Source organism: Bactrocera latifrons, unplaced genomic scaffold (genome assembly GCF_001853355.1).
Source record: "Bactrocera latifrons isolate USDA-ARS-PBARC rearing strain unplaced genomic scaffold, ASM185335v1 scaffold_19, whole genome shotgun sequence".
NCBI classification, from domain to species: Eukaryota; Metazoa; Arthropoda; class Insecta; order Diptera; family Tephritidae; genus Bactrocera; species Bactrocera latifrons.
Genome location: NW_017535407.1, coordinates 1,533,333 through 1,554,404, shown reverse-complemented (window position 1 = coordinate 1,554,404; position 21,072 = coordinate 1,533,333). Strand labels below are relative to the sequence as shown.

General features: G+C 39.0%; 1 protein-coding gene across 3 annotated transcripts in view; it reads left to right on the top strand.

The window, feature by feature from the left end:
• The window catches only part of LOC108967571 (chondroitin proteoglycan-2-like), a 202,742-nt gene that overhangs the window by 166,250 nt on the left and 15,420 nt on the right, over positions 1-21,072 (top strand). For all 3 annotated transcript variants that reach the window (XM_018931085.1, XM_018931083.1, XM_018931084.1), the window contains exons 3-5: positions 7,931-8,164; positions 12,408-12,596; positions 15,409-15,662. In XM_018931085.1, the coding sequence (XP_018786630.1) occupies positions 7,931-8,164; positions 12,408-12,596; positions 15,409-15,662 (677 nt within the window). The remainder of the gene's footprint in view (positions 1-7,930; positions 8,165-12,407; positions 12,597-15,408; positions 15,663-21,072) is intronic.

Genomic DNA, 21,072 nt, shown 5'->3' with positions numbered 1-21,072 from the left:
CGAACAGACCAACTCCGAAAAAGTATTGCCTCAATGAGAACCAAACGTCTCAAAAACTCCCCTTTTTTAACCAAATTCTTCGACAATTAAACTTTTTTGATTCATTTTTATTTTTAAATATTAATATTTTATATTTTTTTCAACATGTTGGTAATTTTCGGTGTTTGTATTTTATTGCTTGGAACGGGGAAGGTAGACTCGCAGCCAACATGTTAGTACATTTTATTAAAAGTCTTCCTATTTTGATACAATTTGAACAAACTGACAATGATTATACCAAAAATAAGAACATTACTTCCTTCCTTATGAAGAAACAGTTCTTGAAAGAATAATATTATTAATAAAGTTTTTGTTATTTTTCAAATCAGTTTAAGTTTTGCTTTCGAAGAATTGCAAAATTTTCAATGTAATTCACCACTTATCTATATTTATTTCGATCGTCCTGAAAAAAATATGTCTTGTCTCATTGTCTTACTAATTGAGCGTTCATTTTTTATCTAAATGGGTGTGTGACTTTGATAAATTGCGCATAATGGTAGGCAATATATATGAAAAATATGAAATTGTTTTGCCTACATTTAAGGGAATTCTGCCAAAGTTTCCTATCTATTTGGAAAGTACATATTTACATGTGTTAATGTTGTCTTAAAATGTGCTTTAAAGCTCAAATCCTCCTTTCGTTAAATGATTTTTAATAAAGAAGTAAATTAAAAGCTTTTTTAAAACTAAAAAAATACAAGAAGCATGTTAGAGTAAGCACAATCTGTTATCTATTTGTTTACATCTTCATTGCCAAATTATAAAATTTTAATTCGAAAAATTAATTCCAAAATTTTGGAATTTTATTCATAATTTTTAGTATTTGATGAGTAAATTTGTATTTTATTGTAATATTTATGCAATAAGCAAATTTTTGTTGTAAAAAATAAAAAATACCTTTACTGCCGTTTTCAAAATTTTCTGCACTCGTTCACGCTAAATGACTATAAGTTCAAATGCCCTGAAGTAGCAATTAATTCTGTCCACACTTTGGCTTCAAAATTAATCCAATTGCCGGCGGAAGGTGAAAAGAGCACATCAAGCTGCGTGCTTGCATTATTTAGCTGGCTGACAGCTGTATAACTCAGCATTTAAGAGTGCCCAGCCTATGCGTGTTGAGTGCCGCGATGACATAGCGGAAATTCAGCGACTGATCTTGATTGATGACAAGACGTGTCAGGCGGAAATGCCTAATTTTTCCTCAACCACAGTCTTTTATATTCGCTTTCTCCGTTTTAACATCAATTTTGCATCTCATGCGCTCTCGCATTCTTTGTTGTATTGTTATTTTTATGTACAAGTTTTTATATACTTACGCATTTTTTTATCAACTTTGTCATGATTTGTTTCCTTTTTTTCCCCACAAGTGCTTGAAAGAAAGTATTTGTCCGCTGATGACTTGGTGAATTCAAAGAAAGTCTTTTGGAAAAAGTGTGCTTAGTTGTGTTTATTGCCATATTGTTGGTGGCAGAGTTTAAGCTCATTTTAACGAAGGTGTGCTGTACACTTATTATAAATACTCACACATAAATATTTTGTCTAAATATTGTCACAACACCGATTGACCTACAAGCTATAATATTTCCTTTAATTTTAAGTGACCCACTTGAGCGCTCACACCCGGAAGCAGTACACGGATGCAGTCAAACAAGTCAGTGTACACCACACACACACCACCTTATATTTATAGCCTCTACAAAGACATGAAATCCACCTTTTCTAATCACTGTTTGGTCCGCAAAAGTTTTACGCCGCTGGATTTAGCGATTTACTATTATAAGTTCATATGCTTATATACTCAAACGCACTCACATATGTTTACCTTTCGTTTGACCTTTGTGAGCATGGGTGTGTATGTGTGATTTGCAATAGCGGTTGCTATTGACCGCTTGTGGCGGCTAGCTGCGCCATTTAAGCATTAAACGGAAATGAATTTACGCACTTCCGCTAAATTGAACAAACTAATTTTTCGTATGTGTTTGTGCGTGCTCATGCGTATTCGTTTGAGGTCTCGCAATGCGAATAAATGTTTATAGAAGAGGTGGAATGACCCTGTAGGAATGCGTTGCTACTGTTTAAAGTGTGTAAAATTTTTGGTTAAACTTGTAGCATGGATTCTATAATAATGCAAATGCTGTTTTATATAAAAAAAAAAATATTTATGCAAATCAAACTACAAAAATAATAATTTTCGGAAGAAAATTTAGGAATCGTAAATTACTCTTTACTTCAAGGTTATGCATTCAAGAAAAAATTGAAAGAAATCTTTTTTTGAAAATAGTTTGCTATCGATGGAGGAATTTTGTGGAGGAATTGTGAAAAAATGAGGGACTTTCTGGTTAATGTTTTGGATATGTGTAACCAGTTCATGCCTAAACATTTTGAATGAAATTTGCTCGAAATTTGTTTGCTATCGTTAGATGGAGGACCTGTGAATAAATAAGTTATTTTCTGGTTAATGTTTTGGGTATGTGTAACCAATTGACTGGTTCATGCTTAACAAATAAAATGAAAGTTGGTTGCTATCGTTAGAATAACGACTTTTGAATAATATGAAAGTAGGTAATTTCTGGTTAATATTTGGGGTATGCATAACCAATTATCTGCTTCAGGCGTAAAACAATTCAATTCATATTTCTCAAAAAAAAAAATAAGTTACTTTCTGGTTAATGTTTTGGGTATGTGTAACCAGTTATCTGCTTCATAGTTAAAAAATGAAATGATGAATCTTGCACGAAAATTGTTTGGTATCGTTAGATGGAGTAATGTGAATAATACGAAAGTTGTTAATTTTTAGTTAATGCTTGGGGTTTACATACCCAAGTAGCTGCTACATGCTTTGAGGTAAAGATCGGTTAATGTTCTGAAAATAAGTCTTAATTTACCATAATAAAGTTAATCCTTATCAAAACTTAAAAAATATCACCACTCACTCAACAGTTCTGAAATAAACATTTGCGATTGTCTTACGAGCTTCTTGGAGTACTTGAGGTGTTCTGATATGAATATGAGTACAAAAGTGTTGCAGTCTCCAGTGTTTATAAACTATTTTCTCTCTGGGTATTTGAATTTTTATAAATACTCTACTTGAAGGTCTCTACATTGCGTATACGTAATTTTTGTTAACTATTAAATACTAGGAGCATCGGTTTTCTAAAGTTGCGTATACGCAGTGCAGAGAAAAGTTTTTATTATTAGATTTTGAAATATAACGATCATCATTTTTTTTTATATAATAAATACGTTTTATCATATTCTTTCAAACCACTTATTTTAAAAAATGTACATTTCCATTGTCCAAAGGAACAAGTTTATAATATAATCTATTTGTTAACCGAAACTGCCACCTCTTGCTTGAAAGTTTCTTTATCTTACACTTACTCACTTCCACTACCCCCACAACCACCCGCTTACCGCAAACATTTCTTTAATTTATTTATTTACCGTATTATTCCGACTCCTTTAACCTGCTTTGGCGGCTTTCCTTGCGCATTAGGACACTTGCTGAGCTTTACTAAAGTTTTATTGCGAGCAACCAAACGAAACGGAGCTACAACAATAAATATTATAAATCACGTGAATCACCCGTGTGGCCCGGAATAATCATGATTATGACCATGTCTAGATCACAACACTATAAAAGCATAAAATACTGGCAGTTAGTTCTTTGGCTCACCAGCCAATCTTAAGCTAATAAAAGTTTATCAAAAGCCGCCTGTGACAACGCTTTGCTTTTATTACACCCACAGCGGCGAGTACGATTCCCACACAATCACATATAGTAACATATATTATAGGATCACTTGCTACATGCACACTTACTACAAACAACTACATACACACAACCGCACACATGTTCACCAATGAATTTTTGTTCGCTTTGTTTAGTGTTCCTGCAGTGTGCCGTAAATATTTAAAGAACTCTGGTGATAAAACTTTTATTGCTGACATTTAAGTTTTACTTCAACAAAGCAGTAAAAACAACAACAGCTACTACTAGTACGGCTGGTTGTTTACTACCTTTATTCAATGTCATTTCGCCACCATTCCACTCTACTATCTAGCTGTAAAGAGTGACCAGCTCTATTACCTACGGCAGCTTGCGTGTGGCACGAAAGCGTCCACATAGCCACATACATTCACATGTGTTTTTGAATATATATATAATATATATTATATACATATATGTATATACTTATATGTGTATAATATTTCAGGCTTTATATTGGCTCGTCTGTGTCCACTTTGCTTTATTATTGCGGCCTCGTTGTCTCTCACATATTTCAGGTGAGGCAACGGTAATTACTTTAATGTGGAAATTGTTAGCCAACAATGTGGGCGTGTGAAAATTTATGTTCTACAGTGTAATTTAGCATTTTATGATTAGAACCTACACGCTGGTTAATAAAGCCAGGCACATGCGACATTTATTAGCGAGTTTCTTTTGCGTCGAAGCACTTTTTATGATTTTTATGATATGTGAGCAATACAAATTATATACTCTAATGTGACTAAAAATAATTTATTGGCTACAAATTAAGGGTCATAGTATTATTAAGTGGTAAAACAATTAAATACTTTGCATAATTATAGGGTAGCTGTAGAAATGTACACATATTAGTGTACGGAAGAGAATAATTTGACAACTAGGCAGCAATATTTAATTGAATACGTCAGATGGATCACAAATTCAAAACATAAAATATGGAAGTAACTGCAGTAGGAGTTGTAGTAGGCGCCAAGCTCGATTTCTTTTCAGTAATTATATTTACTTCTAATTTAATTAATATATGGAACCTACCTCAGCTGATAAAATTTTTAGACCAAATATTAACCTAGAAGTTAAACACGTTTCCAAAAGTCATATTTGTCAGAAGATTTAGTTTATATTTGAGTTTGATTACGAACTAAAAATATGGCAGAGAGATGACGCTAAAGTCGAAATATCTCTGAAATGATACATATATATTCCTGTTTGTTAGAAATATATGTTTCAAATTTGCTACTTGTAAACTAAATAATGCGCGATTTTCCTTGTGTCACGCAAACGTCACGAAAGTGTCAATTTCAATGACACGAAATTAACAACAGTAAAATTTCGCCAACAATAACTTTGACGGCGAGAAATACTATTTAAAGGACAACAATTACAATGCACAACAAGCAAAAATGTTAAATGCTCGTTTGCAAACAAGTTATAATAACCTTTGTAAATACAAAGGATTTCACACAAGAGCTTATTTTTCATCGTTCAGTTTGAATTTCAGCTATGTGTTATAGTGGACCGATTTGGACAATTTCTTCGTTGATTCTACCGTTGCCTTTGACAGTAAAACATATAAAATTTCGTGAAGATTCGTCTGAAAAAGTTTCTAGTATAAAGACTTTATTACAACTGCAAGAGAGCATTAAGCTCAAAAAAGACAAGCTCCAACTAGACTTGAAGAAGGTTCCCGGCCACAGGAACATTTCCTCAAGGAATCCGAGGAGGAGCTAATACCAAGCCCGCTAGGATCGATCAAAGGAGAGATCAATAGACAATTTCAACAAGTTGCAAATAACAGCTGGAAAAATATTACAAAATCCATCATAACTAAACCATTGTGGCCACCATATGACAGGAAAAGAACCAATGACTTATTAAATAGGTCAAGAAAAAGCATCTACAGAGTAACAGCTACCACAACAGGGCACTGGCCATTTGGGGAACATGCGTCCAAAATGGGTATGCCCTACAACGGCATTTGCCGAGGCTGCGGAGTAGCAGGGAACAAGGAAACAGTCTTCCACTTTCTCTGCGAATGCCCAGCTCTAGCACAGATCCGACACTAAACACTTAGAATCCATCAAGCACCAATTCTTGATTCTTGGGTTTCCATTAAAAGTATATCAGACATTTGTAGTTTCATCGAAACCTCAAAATGGTTCGAGAGAGAAGGTGAAATATAATAGTATATCAAAATGGCACATCAAGTGCTAACCTACCTATAATATTTCAGTTTGTATGACAGTTATATGCTTTACTGGCCTGATTTCAGTGGTTTCGATAAGTGAACAGCTTCTTAGAAAAAAAAAAAAAAAAGGACTTGTGCAAATATCTGAACAACTGAGGGACTAGCTCGCGCTAATATAGATTGATGGCTCAGTTCATCAAGCTGATCATTTGTATACAAATATTTTATTGGGTCTCTGACGTTTTCCTCAGGTGGTTACACATTTTTTGGCCAACTCTATATACCCTGCTCAGCGTATAAAAATGGATGTAAAAGGGCAATTAAGTCTGTTTTCACTAGGCTGCCGCGTGTAATAAATTTTATTGGTGGCACTACGCTTGTTACTGATTTTTGATATATTGAAGGTAAATATGGGTTCTGGGTTCTACAATTACTGAAGGTCTCCAAGAACCCTATTCGAAAATCCCAACCAACTCATAGCTTCAATGGATAGAATTCAAGAGTTGAATAGTTAAGAGGCATGAGAAAGCAATTCTTTTTAGAACTTGATTACTGAAACGTTTTGGGCAGATGATGCTCTTATTTATTAATATTAAGTAGGTGTAGGTAGCAGAGGTAAAAAGATGCCGCCTTTAAATAAGCGTCCACAACCCACAAAGGGGTTGCCGACGAAAATCCTTGATAAGCGCGCATTAGAATTGTGGCCAGTAAGATCCTAATTATAGTGTACTGGAGCTTCGAAACGGATCAGTTTGACAAAGGGCTGGAGAGGGCAGTGTTCTGTTACCCCAATAGGTAAGAGTGATAGCTTATCGAAATGGCTGGAAGGCTAATGCCGTTCTGACTTCCGTCTCGTTAAAACCCTAGTAGGTCTTTAAGTACGATCAATGTACGTCGCCGTAATTCTTTAGTCGCACAGGTTCAAAAGAGCTCCTAAATCGTGCCCGAACCGGGCTCTGAACATAAGTTTCCAAAACGACTTGTGTCAATCCTCTGCTGGCCTCCGTGCTTGCATATATGTATAACCAAGAGTTTCAAAAAGGGCAACTGCCAGAGGTAGGGGCTTGAAGCGGAGACTCAAAAGAACAAAATAAAAACCAAGACGAGGAATCTGGTACCATCCTGCATGGAAGTATTTGGTTACTTAGATCTCCTATACTCACTGTCAATCGAAACAAACCGTAGAGGCTGTCTCCAGGGACTCTCCGGGCTGGGCAAAACAGAGGAAGAGTTTTTATAATTTTGTAAAATTGTTGGCTTCTCACCGGTTTTAGATCCATATTCTTTAAGGCAAAATTGTCAGAATGATAGAACATATCCCGCTAACGCCTTTTTATAAAAAAAAAAAGAAAAAAAAATCAAACCGCTCTACTGCATTTTCCCTTCTAGCATAACAGGAAAGCGGAATACTTCAAATAAAATATTCGCTAAAGTTTTGACCCAATTAGCTAGCCAGATGGCTGTAGCTGTAGACAACAATACATTTCCGTGTTGCGATTAGCGGAATGCAACGACAACAAATTTCGTGAAATTTGCGTTCAGTGAAAAAACTGAAACCAGAGAAATGTCCACAAATATGCAACCAGAATATTGACTGAGATCGCGAAACTAAAACAGCACCTGAGGTGCCCACATACATATGTATATACCCAGCTAACTGTGAATTTTTGACAATAAGCTCTATTCTTTGAGTTCGAAACGAACGATACATAGATATGTATGTATATGTACATATATGTAAAAGGAAGTAAATAAAAATCAGTGGCAACTTGCTGCACACCAAACAATGTGACCAAAAATTTGGATGCATACAATACCAACAACTTTCCATATTTTTTCTCCCTCTCTGTTTTCTCTTTCTATCACTATCACTAATCGCAACAGTAACAATTATTTTAACAGCTCTCTTCTTCTTTGTTTTGTTCTCTATTTTGCAGCGAGCGGCGTGGCCGGGCAACAGCTGAAGGGCAACCAAGAGGATCCGTGCAAGGTGAAAGGCCGTGTGGTTGGCGATGAAGTCTATTGTGACCGTTATTGGGAGTGTGTCAGCAATCAGCCGGAGCTTTACGATTGCCCCAATGGACTGGTCTTTGCCGGCAAGCACCGTGGCGTTACAGAAGGCTGTGATTATCCGTGGCGCGCCAACTATTGCGAGGGCAAGCAATTAGCGAGTGAGTACAGTGTGCATTGTGTGCGGGGAATCGAAGGGAAGCGAAAGGGTGCAGGGTGTGGGTCAGGTGTTCGGTGTAAATTGAATTTAAGGTGCATGCAGTTTATGCCGCCTAAATGGGGGCTTCGTGCCTGGGCGTGTGAGATTCAGTGTGGTTCGTTGAAATTTTATGTTTACTGTTGACGCTGTTGCGGTTGCCACACACACGCATACACACGCAAACACTGGCAAGCGTAGCTGCAAACAAGTTGAGCTGCTGGAAAAAGTCGTGCAACATATGGAGCCATTGCATTCACTTGCAACACGCGTCATTTGAGTGCCATTGTGTGGCATGCTGTTTGCCTTTATGCCACAAACGCACACACACACATACACGCCGGCAGCGTAGCATTGCACCGGCGACTATGCTGCTTATTAAAAGTTTTTGCTGTATTGTCGTTGCACGTTATGCGCCGTATTGCAACATGCAACTTACCACAATTGGCCAAATGTGACAAGGCAATGCAATCGATGCGTGCCAATATCGATGTACATACACACGCACACATACACATATGCAAAGAAGCGCACGTGTATGTGTATGTGCGTGCGTGTGTTTGTTGTGTGGCAGCTATCGCTTGCGGTCGCTGTGCGGCTGTGTGCGTTTTTCCGGTGTGGATTCCACTTTAATGGCTTCACTGTTGTTGCACACACGCGCACCGGTTGCAACATGTGTATATGCATGTGTGCGTGTGTGCGCGTCATTTAGTGGCGACTTGCGCTGAGTGGCGCTGTGAGACGTGTGCGTATTTGTGCACCGTTGTGGCACGCTTTGTGGCGTCCACGCGCTCACATTGCCACAATGTTGTATGTGGCACGAAAAGTTTTTACTCGCCAAACCGCAGCGACAATTTCGTACAGTTTTAGTTTGCATATTAGAATTTTATTGTGGTGTAGTTGGACTAATTGCGGCGGCGCGTATGCGTGCTCGTGTTCGTGTGTGTGTGTGTGTGTGTTTGTGGCAACAAAGCTTCGGCAAACACGCAAGTTAAGCTCTGCCGTTACTGTGCCGCCGGCCGGTCGCTTTGTTTCTTTTTGTTGTCTATGCCAAAGGTACATTTATGCAAACACGAACCGCTATTACAGTTATTATTTGCTCAGCCGTACATTGGTAATGCACACACGGAGACAACGGATAATTGAAATGTGGCATAGCAGGTGTTCGCGCTGGAGTTCAGTTTCTGGTTAGTTTTTCGTGCGAATTTAGTGAAGATTTGAGGTGAGGTTATGGTCGTTATAGTTGCTAGATATGAATGGATTAGATTCGGGTAAGAGACACTACAGTATTTTAGATACCGTTTTTCTTTGAAACTGAAAGATATGTATATGGGTCTCAATGAACTGTCCTATATCTATGTAGCGCAACATAATATTCTAACAGAATCTCTCCAAGATTCATTAAAGAGGTTTTCTCGTAAGATACAACCATAGTTAAGAGGACCTCACTTAATATTTGTACCGAAATCTTGTCGAACAATATCGATCTTCTTTCTTGTTTAGTAGGTAAATTTGGAAAAGCTTCAAAAAGGATGACCCACTTCGCCGTTTCCTTCCCTTTAAAGGAAAAAACACAGAAACTTTAAATTTAATGCGGTCTGTTTATTATCATTCGAAAGAACATTCATTGATATTTATATCTTTCAACTATTCTCCGCGGCTGCGTCTCAGATGTTCCATTCAATGGGTCACATTTTCGATGACCCGTTCGAGCATTTCGACTGGCGAATGACACGCTGGTTGTTTTACTCCAAGGCCTGAATCGATGTGGAATTTTCCGCATAGACGGTGTGATATCTCGATGTGCCCAAAAAGTGAATTTATCTGGTCACCTAAGTGTTTTCTTAATAAATCCATTGATTGATGTCATGTGTGGTAAGTGGCGCCATCTTATTGAAACCAAATGTCGCTGAGAACACGAGCATTAAGTTCAGGCATCAAAGAATCGGTTATTTTCGTCCCAAATGCGGCAAATATGCTTGTCTACATACCCTTTGAGCCAGAAATGAGCCTCATCGCTGAGCCAAATTTGGAACGTTGAATCTTCTTGGATCTTTTTAACTAGCCTAGAGCGAAGCAATAACGCTTGGAAAGTTCTAGCAGCTTCAGTTCCTGTAAAAGCTATGTTCGTCGCCGCGCTGGACGTCGTGTATTCGGGCGAAAAATAGTCTATTGAAAAAAGTACCTCTACTGGAGTAACCCGATAATAAGTTTAGCTGAACATTCTGCGTATACAATGGAGAATTACACTAAATAGAAGAATTTGATTAGTTAGATGGTACATTCAAGTTGGGGTACGACAGTAACGTTTGGTTCTTTGTGCCCCCCTTTATAAAATTAACTTTTCCAAGCAAAACCGGACAATGCTAATGAATTATGCATACATTCTTTGCGGATACATTTCGCCTCTGACTTGGCAGTCTCTACCGATTTCTCCTAAGTCTCGGCTGCGTGGTCATTACTTTATTCCGTCGACGATATTTCCATATTGTAGATGCTCCGGTGTCTCGGCTGTAAGATCGCAAATTCACAATACTCTGCCGACCGAATTCTCATATTTTGCATGCTACAGTGTCTAGGTTGCTAGATCGCAGAACCGATAGTATTCTGTCGATCAGATTCCTGTCTTCTGCAGGATGCACTATAAGCGTAGCGAGTGGGAGCGATTATTCAATGCTACAAGCTGCTTTAGTTTGTTTCTGAAGACAATTAACTCAATTTAGGCCCTTGAGAACCAACTTTTCACATTGTTGAATATTAGTGAATCTAATCCGTCTCAATTGTAGGCAAATACCTTTAGGGATTGACTACATTCGATGAATCAGTAGTTCATTTCCCGGTTTTTGGAAAACAATGTTTAAGTTTCAGAGAGAGGAAAAGTAGTTACAAGTGGTGGATTACACACTTCTCGGGAAATGACCTGCCTTTGTCAACATATCTCAAATGAATTTGAATTGAAGTTTCCGCTTTTGTAGGATTTGACACCTAAACCCCTCCGTGAATCCGCCATTGTTTCTCATGACACATGACGATGTAAACGAAATTATATTAAAATTATTTATAGAAAAGAATAAGGAACCTCTAAAATAGTTAGGACTATGTATTAGGGTTCAGTGAGGACTTCTTAAAATTTGTTGTACTAATTGGTTTATAATGGAGTTATTTTTGGTGACAATAAACGAAGTTTGATAATTTAATCGCGTTTCCAGTGCGATAGGTTCTCAGTTTCATCTCAAATAATAATTCAAAAAAAAAAAAATAAAATAAAATTTGAAAATTTGTATCATTGAAAATTCTGTCAGAGACTATTCAACCAAAATTTTTACTCCTCTTATATTCATAATTCAACCAGTTTAACTTCAGGGAATCAAGCAACGTTCTAACCGAAAAATGTTATACCCTTCCTCACCTCAAAACCGCACAAGACAAATTAGAGAGCAACATCGCCTGAGCGGCTAAAAACAATCAGCTTACCACACCGATTTGCGTGCTCAACTTTCAATTTGTTTACCGAGTTCAAGCGTACTTTTGTGCCAAGATCTGCATATAAGCATGCAAATACGCCAGAACTTTTCGGCTAATCCGGCCAAGCGCACAGAAACACTTACGGACAGACTTTTTCTCCAAGCAACACAAAGAGTTTATGCCACAAAGCGTGTGGTAAAGCATGTGTGTGCAACGAAAACGGCAATGAGCGTAAATCAGGCCGAAAATACTGAAAATACCGAGTAGAACAACAGAAGCCAATTTATGACTGTCGTACACCTTACTAGGACACCGAGTATTAAATCTAACTTTGCTATGTGAAAATGCGTGAGGAAGGGAAGTGGAGTGGGTTTGGAGTGTAGCAAGCAACAATTTAAACGGATTGTATGGCTGCATCTTCGACTGTGCTGGCAGCGGCGCAAAGCCTCGCATTACCGGCAGCCAATTCATTAACGAGAGCCGAAGCAAGCTTATTCAGTGACACGCTGGCAATCTAGCCAGCTGGTCAGCTGGTGAGCTAGCAAAGTGTTGGCGCTGCTGCTCTACGCCGTAACACTCAATACAGCGCGTCTTGTTTGGCTTTATGCTCGGCTTGTGCTCCGGTTTCATAAACGTCAGCATTTACTCGCACTTTATTGCTTACAAGCGAACACACACGTGGACACATTTACATTGATAACTTTCAATTTTTTTTATTCAACTCTTTTGCTTTGTACTTTCAGATGGTCCCCTATCGACGGAACATTGCGACTGGTTATACGGCATTTTCGGGCATGAGACATCCTGCACACGTTATTGGACCTGCTGGAATGGCACCGCCACGGAGCAGCTTTGCATCGGCGGTCTGCTGTACAATGAGAATGCCCACAGCTGCGATTGGCCGGAAAATGTAGATGGTTGTCAGAAGCATCGTAAGTGCGACTATATATCTATATATATGTATGTACCTATGTGTATTGAAGTGAAGTGAAGATGCACTGGTGTTATGGCAGTGTACTAGCACTTACATGTGTTTTGTTGCTTTTGTTGTTGTTGTTACGATGTAATCGCCGCGTTGAATTGAACTGAAATTCATTTTCAACGCTTCGTGCCTACCTTGTTAAAGTTAGACAACAACAACAAGCATAGCTAACTAAATGGTTCTCAGGCTAGTCACCATTGTGCTTGGTAGTTTTGGTTTTTGGTTTGTGGGCCTTGGTGTGAATTTTTGAAGGAAGATTCATGTAATATTGCATCACTACCGAACCATTTAAATAGGTAGGTGCTAAGCATGCGTCGTAGCTTGGGTATTGAAGAAGATATTGATAGAACATATGCGTCTTTAGTATTATTCGAGCCTATAAAAAATTTTATATCGTGATGATTGAAATTTTACGCAGCCAAAAACAACTTATTTAAATTTCAATACTGAAAACTTGAACGTAATCATGTTATTAGAGGCTTAAGGGCCTTCAAAAGCACCTAACGTAAGCTTCGAAAGATTTAATAAAAAAATTCGGTCCTTATCTCAAAACTACGTATGAAGGTTTCATATAGTGGTATTTGAAAACTGAGGATAGTTAACTCCTATGGACTAATATTAGAAACATAAAACTAATAAAATTAGGGTGATTGATGATGATGGTGATTGCTCTGGAAATGAAACTAAGGAACCGATGTAACTTACGGTTGCACAAAATTTCGTTTCACTCCAATTTCAAAAAAAAACAAAAAAAAAAAAAAAAAAAAAAAAAAAAAAAAAAAAAAAAAAAAAAAAAAAAAAAAAGAAGCTATGTACAAAGCTCTACAAGGCCTCTTAGTAGATTTTGAAAATAGAGAGCAATTGGAATTGAAAATCATTTCTATTTTAAAGTCTTATATGACCTACAAATAGACACCTAAACTTAAGTGTAGGTATGTAAACAAAACTTAGCACAATAAGTTCCGCTCTCTTTCAGGCAATTTTCTTGCAAAAATGGTCCACATCGTTTGATATATACTCTACATCTACTGAATATGAAGATCTATTTTAACATCCAATTTTAACATATTTAAAACGATTTGAGACTTTCGTTGTCCTCTTGCGTTTTAGCGCTGGACCTTTCGAACTAACATGAGCATAGCAAGCGTTTGCCAACAACCAGCTCTAATGAAGCTGCAATATATGTTTTAATATAGAATATAATAAAGATCACTGTACAAAATCGCTTGGTATTTATCTGACAGTCTCATATACTAAATTTAAAGCCACAAGCAACAACTTTGTTCCAATTAACTCAGATTAAAAATGAGTTGAATCCCCTTCGTTCTCTTGCTTTCGAGCACTAGATATATCAACCATGAGTGAGCTTAGCTGCTGCTACCGAATGACCAGCATCTCTGCGACTACGAAATTCTTTTGATCTGAGATAGAGCTCTGAAGATTTACTGAACTAGCTTGCTCTTAACAAGTTTAGTTGGTTTAGGTATAACAGTTGACCGGCGTACTAAGTTGTCCAAGTGAGATCTTTATTGGCATATGTCAGAGAAATGACCTTTTGACCTAATATCACATCCGGCCATCCTTTAAAAAGATATATAAATCAATCAAGATATGAAACTTCGAATAGACAAAATCGCTCTTTTATTTTCTTCATCTGTATTGTTGTAGACACCGCTTATTCGATTATTCGTTCTTCCTTTTCACTGTTTGGCACCAACTGGCGATTGCAAGTGTAGATTACAAGTGTAACCATGTTATTCTCCAACTGATATTTCCATCTGAGTGGAAGTCTTTCTCTTCCTCTGCTTTCCCTGGCGGGTACTGCGTCGAAAACTTTGAGAGTTGGAATGTTTTCGTCCATTCGGACTACGTCAATGTCGTCGTTTATCTCATACAGCTTATCGTTCCATCGAATGCGGCATTCGCCGGGGCCAATGCGCAAAGGAAGGACCATAGATCTTCCGGAGAACCTTTCTGCAGAAAACTGGAAATGTCGACTAATCAGATGTTTTCATCGTCCTTGTCTCTGCAGCATATAATAGGATGGGGGTGGTGAGTAACATCGAGTATTTGGTCTTTGTTTGTCAAGAGAGGACTTGCCTACTCAGTCTGAAGTAGCAAGTGTCAAGAGTTATTTTGCGTTGGCTTTCGAGGCTGTCGTTGCGGTTGGTGTTAATGCTGGTTTCCAGATAGGCGAAATTACCTATGACTTTAGAGTTACGTAGGAGGCAGATTGCAAATCTGATGACTATGAAGAAAGGAGATATTTCGCCTATCTCTCATTCATTACCAGACCCATTTGCTGCGCTTGTAACTACCGGCGCGGTTGTTATGGCCAATATTATCGATGTCAAACGGCGTATGTCAGCAGTTGTTTTATGGAAGATTGTACCCTCCCTATTCAGCTCTACAGCTCGAAATATTTTACTCTTACGAAGACATCAATCAGCTGGGGAGCGATACCTTCTCAATTAAGGGACTGGACATTCCCGATGCATGACCTTAAATAATTATCCATAATACGTTTGTAGTGTTCATTATCAAAACGGGGTCTTTTTCCCCGCCGTAATCGTTTCTAGCCATGCTCAATAATTTGATTTTAATATTAAGAATTTGATCTATGTGACCAATATGCTTGATGCCTTAATTTCCGATTTCGCCATTTCTTTACCACAATTTCTATTTATTACCACTAACATGTTGTACTTGTTGTCTAATATTTGCTTTTGTTTATCTTTATTTGTTTTTACCTTCACTCACAGCTCTCTGCAATGACGATGCCAACGGTAATGTGCCACTGGGTAAATCGTGCAACCGTTATTGGCAATGCCAGGGCGGTTATCCACGCTTGCAACGTTGTCCCGCTATGTTGGTATTCGATCGGCATTCGTTGCGCTGCGTCGTTCCCCCGACGGAGGAGTGCGATATACCAACAACGCCAACGCCACTCGACGGCGAGGGGGAGAACAACAATGTTGGCGGCGGTCAGCTGTCCAAAGACGAACAGGAGCGAAAGGTAAGCTTTAGCCGTGATTTATATTTGCAAACATACTAACACACACACAGAATACACATATGTGAGTAAATATATTTTGAAGTAGTTGTTAGTTCACCGGTAAAAGTTAGACCGCAGCGCTGCACTACTTTTCCCCTCTCTCCCCCGCAGCGGTCGACCATGTATGAAAGGGTAAACAGTGTTTGCTGTTGTTGTAAGTGTGTTTGCCGTTTGGTGTGTACCGCTGCTGTTTACAGCAAATTTCATGGCAATGCATTAGCATATTTTGGGTGCAACCGATGATTAATTGCTCCAGCTGGTTCACTTCGGCCAGTTCAGAGGGTCTGACGCCATTGTCAACGCCAGCTGACAGTTCAATATTGATCATGGCTTATTTGAAAGCAAAATCAAGTGTTTACCTCCATGCACGTTGGGAGGTGCGTGCGTGTGTGTGTAAACATTTGCCGAGTTATGCTAGTTGTGGTTGCACACCCGTGATTTTCGCTGATGGACAAATTAATGACCGTGTTTGTCAATCAATTCATGCATACTATTCGTGCGTGTGTGTCTGAAATTCGAATGGAACTGTTTTAAGTGATGATAGCAATTGGTGGTTCATCTAAGAATGTTTTTTGACTTGTTTAGAGAAACATCACATAAATATGAATGTCAATATTTTGACCCAAAAATATCATATTTTGAGAACTACTGTGTTTATAGGAAATCTAGTTGTTATTGTGGCAGTAGAAAACCTATAAAAAATAATTAGGAGAACTCCTGCGATGTCACAGCCTTCGGTCGGTTAAGATTTCGGATGCGTTTCAGTTATGTAGATCCGACTTCCAAAAAGCTAGGATCTCACACAACGATTTTTGTATTATTGAAACCACCGAAAAATAGAAGAAGAAGAGAATATAGAACACCTTCTACGCGAATGCAAAGCTTTGTATAAGAAAAAAAACGGCAACTATCGGCTGGGAGTTTTTTGGTGATGTCTCGTAAGTCCTTTGTATTGATGAACAGCATTGGGGGTTGAGAGAGAACATAATAGAGCGAGGGGATTTCAGTATAACTGGCTGTCACAATGGGCCTTCAATAGTCCTAGACGCGTCGCCAGACATTCCCCGCTCTTTAACCGCCAAGGCTATGTTTAAAAAAATAATTATTGAAAATCAACAAAGAAGTCCGGGATAGGACGCGGGACTATATTCTAAACAATTTTCGGCATTACTGGGGTCTAGCTTTCTCCAGAAATAGATTGAAGAAGTCACACGATATCAGGGTCTCCTTGTCTGAAACCTCGTTTGGTATCGAACGGCTCGGAGAGGTCATTCCCATTCCTAACAGAGCTTTTGGTCTTACTCAATGTCAGCTTACACAGCCGTATTCGCTTTGGGGGATACCAAGCTTAGACGTAGCTGTATAAAGGCAGCTCTTTTTCGTGCTGTCAAAAGCAACTTTGAAATTGACGAAGAGGTGGTGTGTGTCGATCTCTTCTCATGAGCCTTTTCCGGGATTTGGCGTATGGTAAATACCTGGTCGTTAGAGGATTTTCCAGGTCTGAAACCAYACTGATAAGGTCCAATCAGTTTGCTGACAGTGGGCTTCAGTCTTCCAGACACTACGCTCGGTAATTTGCGCATATTGTGGGATCTCTCTTATTGTGGATCGCGCAGAACCCACTTAAATTCCAATCCTCAGGCATGCTTTCGTCCGATCATATCCTGCAAAGAAGCTGATGCATGCACCTTGTCAGATATTTGCCGCCGTGTTTGAATAGCTCGGCCGGTAATCCATCGGTCCCGCCGCTCTGTTGTGCTTCAGGCTAATATTGCTATTCGAACTTCTTAATGATCGAACAATGGAACGTTCGCTATATCGTCATTGATTGGTGAATCGGGTTCACCATCTCCTGATGTTAAGCATTCACTGCCAGCAGGTTTAAGAAATGTTCCCTCCATAATTTCAGTATGCTCTGGGAACAGTCAGCAGATCATCTTCCGACCGCATCTCTCATACAATATAGGTATATATATTTGTGTCGCATGTCTACCCGCAATTACTGCCATTTCAGTTAAATACTCTAAAAAGAAACACAAAATTACTTCCACAACTCAAATACCCGCCAACAACACGTAAGGGGACTAGCACATCCACACACTCACCTACACTCGAGCATAAAAGCACGATGCTCACCAGCGAAGCCAGTCGAGCGCTTGCCAATGCCGGCGCAGCAGGTTGCCAGTCGCTTGACAACAACAACAACCACAATAGCAACAGGAGCAACAGCTGCTGCACTCCAACGCTTCACTGCTTCACTGGTTGCGACAGCGATTACTGCTAATATCGACATCGCAACATTTGTTATTGATGACAAGCGACTTAAGAATGACTGGGGGCATTCAGCGTGCAACATGCAACGTGATTCATGCATGCGAGCAGCCTGCATTGTGGCGCACAGCATATTCCCTGACAGCGTGCGTGGCGGCAAAAGTGAACGCTGAAAGGTTGAAATGTTTAGACGCTCTGGCTTGCAATGCGGTGCAACAATTGGTACTGCCGTGGTGTTAATATGGCTAAGGGTGTATGTGTGGCTGAGTGTATTTTGTGCCTACGCTTTCGTGCGCTGTCGTTTTAATCGACGTTTAATCATGTCAAATGCTGACGACAGCTCCAAGGCTGAGAAGGTGTGCAAGGTGTTTGGAGAAGTGAGTGTGATGAAGGAGTGAACGTGAATGAAATGTGCTTTAGGAAGTATCTGCTGCATGGATCCTTATAGGTAGTGTCTTAGTTACGTCTGCCTTCTTAACTAGTAGCTATTTAAACACTTATGAAGGAATTCAGACATTTTCGAGGCATAGTTTTAGAGACATTTCTATTTTTCATCTTTTTTATTATTTCGTTCGGATCGGATCGGTTCAAAGGAACTTTAATTCTCAAGAGAGCAAATCCAGCTGCGTCTAGATTTTTATAAGGTATGCGGTTAGGTTAGCTGGTATTACAGATTTAAAGTAGTTATATCATACTTGGGCTGAATAAGACAAACCCTTGTAAAGATAAAATTGTTCTTGTTGGATATTAAGACCACATCTTCATCCTAACATAAATCTGCTTAGTATTTTAAGTTTTATGTCCGCTAATAAAACCGGATGCGTAAAGGTGTGAAATGAAATGTATTTGCGGCTTGATTTCTGCGAGACGTTCGGAATACTGAGACCATTGAACATCGACTTCTAAAACTAATTTTGGATAAAATATTGGGTAGTCGAAAAAGAATTTTCGTATTTTGTCAATAGATGTCGTTGCTCTCGTACATCTCCAGTGCTACCAAACACAATGTCTGGTAACATATAGTGTTGAAAAGGTGAGATTTTAGGCTTAGTTTAACTAAAATAAAAAATTTAAAGTTGAAAAAAGTTATAGCCGTTTAAAAATGAGTGAAAATAATGAAGAAAATCGCTATATTTTCAAATTTTTTGTACAAAAAAGGAACAATGCCAAAACCAATAATGCCACCAATGAAATTTGTGAAGTTTACGGCGATGATGCTGTATTAGTTTGTGTAGCACAACAATGATTAGGTCGCTTATGCTCTGGAAATTTCGATCTGAAAGATGCACCTTGCTCCGGTCCACCTATCGTTGAAAAAGACGATGAAATTATGGAAAAGATTGACCAGACAACATCGCAAAGGAACCTAACATTCATTATCAAACACTTTTGAACCAAGCTGGCTACAAAAAGAAGCCGATGTTTGGGTACCATATGAATTGTCTGTGTAAAATTTTATGGACGAATTAACATCTGCGATTCTTTGCTGAAACGCAATGAAATCAAACCATTTCTGAGGCGAATGGTAACAGGAGACAAAAAGTGAATCAAATACGTCACAAAGCCAGGATTGACGCCTCGAAAGGTTATATTGAGTGTTTGGTAGGATTGGAAAGAAATCATCCACTTTGAGCTGTTCCAGCCTGGTCGAACGGTTGATTCTACATTTTACTGTCAACAGCTGATGTGATTGAAGCAAGCGGTCGAAAAAAAACGGTCAGAATTGATCAACAGGAAGAGACGCGTCTTCCATCAGGACAGCGCTAGACCACACACATCTTTGATGACTCGGCAAACACTGGAAGAGCTTGGCTGGAAACTTTTGATGCATCCTCCATATAGCCCTGACCTTGCACCATCGAACTACCATTTGTTTCGGGCAATGTAGAACTTCTTTAATGGAGTGAAGTTGGCTTCAACAGAAGCCTGTGAAAATTACTTGTCACAGTTTTTCACCGAGAAACCAGAAAAGTTTTACATTGATGCAATAATGTCTATAGCGAAAAAGTGGTCGACCATATAAATACTATATAATAAAAATAAGTTGACGTTTGATTAGAAATACGAAAAGAGTTTTCCGACTATCATATTGAATCTTACCGGGTGAACCCCGATCGAATAGTGGCTAGATAAAATACCTACAACTGGATTATGAATGGTGAATGTTTCTACCGTAGCTTTAAGTTTTTCAAAAACTGAACAATGTTGGGGAAATGTCATACAATTGAAATAATTTGCATACAAGCATCTTGATGAGAGCAAGTAGTTCAGTGCATCTCTGCGCTCTACTCTAGATTAGAAGTCTCTGGCGGTCGCACAGGAGCAGATCATAAATCAACGCCTGCTAAGTTCATGCGAGATCCTTATGTTCCACGCTAAACCCGCACGAGGTCAATAGGTATCCCGCTTGTTCGCAGTTCAATGTAAGTGGGACGGGCAGTTTCTTGCGAGTTTATCAGCTTTGCAGTTTCTATTGGCTATAGTTAGACACCTAAACGCTTCTGATAATGAAGTAGTTTAATGCCATTTTTAATGAGTACCTCTCGGTTCAGCTCAGGATCAAAACCTCCATGTTCACCCTAACCATAAATATACATCTATCTCCTAACCATTACCAGTTCACGTTAAACTCATACCGTCTAGAATATTGATGCATAAACATGAGATTAGCATTAAATTCCGTCACGCCTACAGCACAAAGCGTTTAAGCATCGTACTAGCTTATAAATAAAGTTGTGCCACGCGTCAGTGAAATTTTCCCATCATTGCGCGTTGCACATCATCCTTGCAGCTCACATCGTTACGGGTTATGGCTGCCGCTGATTGCGGCGTCTCACATGACTTTGGCACAGATAAAGACTTTGCTGAGATGAAGATGTTGGCTGCATAGCGATAAAGACATCGCCGGGGCTGGCTGGCTGACTGCTGTGGCTGGCGTGCAGTTTCTTTTTTTTTTATTGCCAGCAGCTGTCGCTCTCGCGTCGTTGCGGTTGCCGTCAGCCGTTGCGCTGAATATGAAGATGAAGAGAAATTCAATTTAGTTGGAACGACGCCGGCAAATGCAGCTGCACGCTTCGGAAATTTCATAGAAACAGCGGCG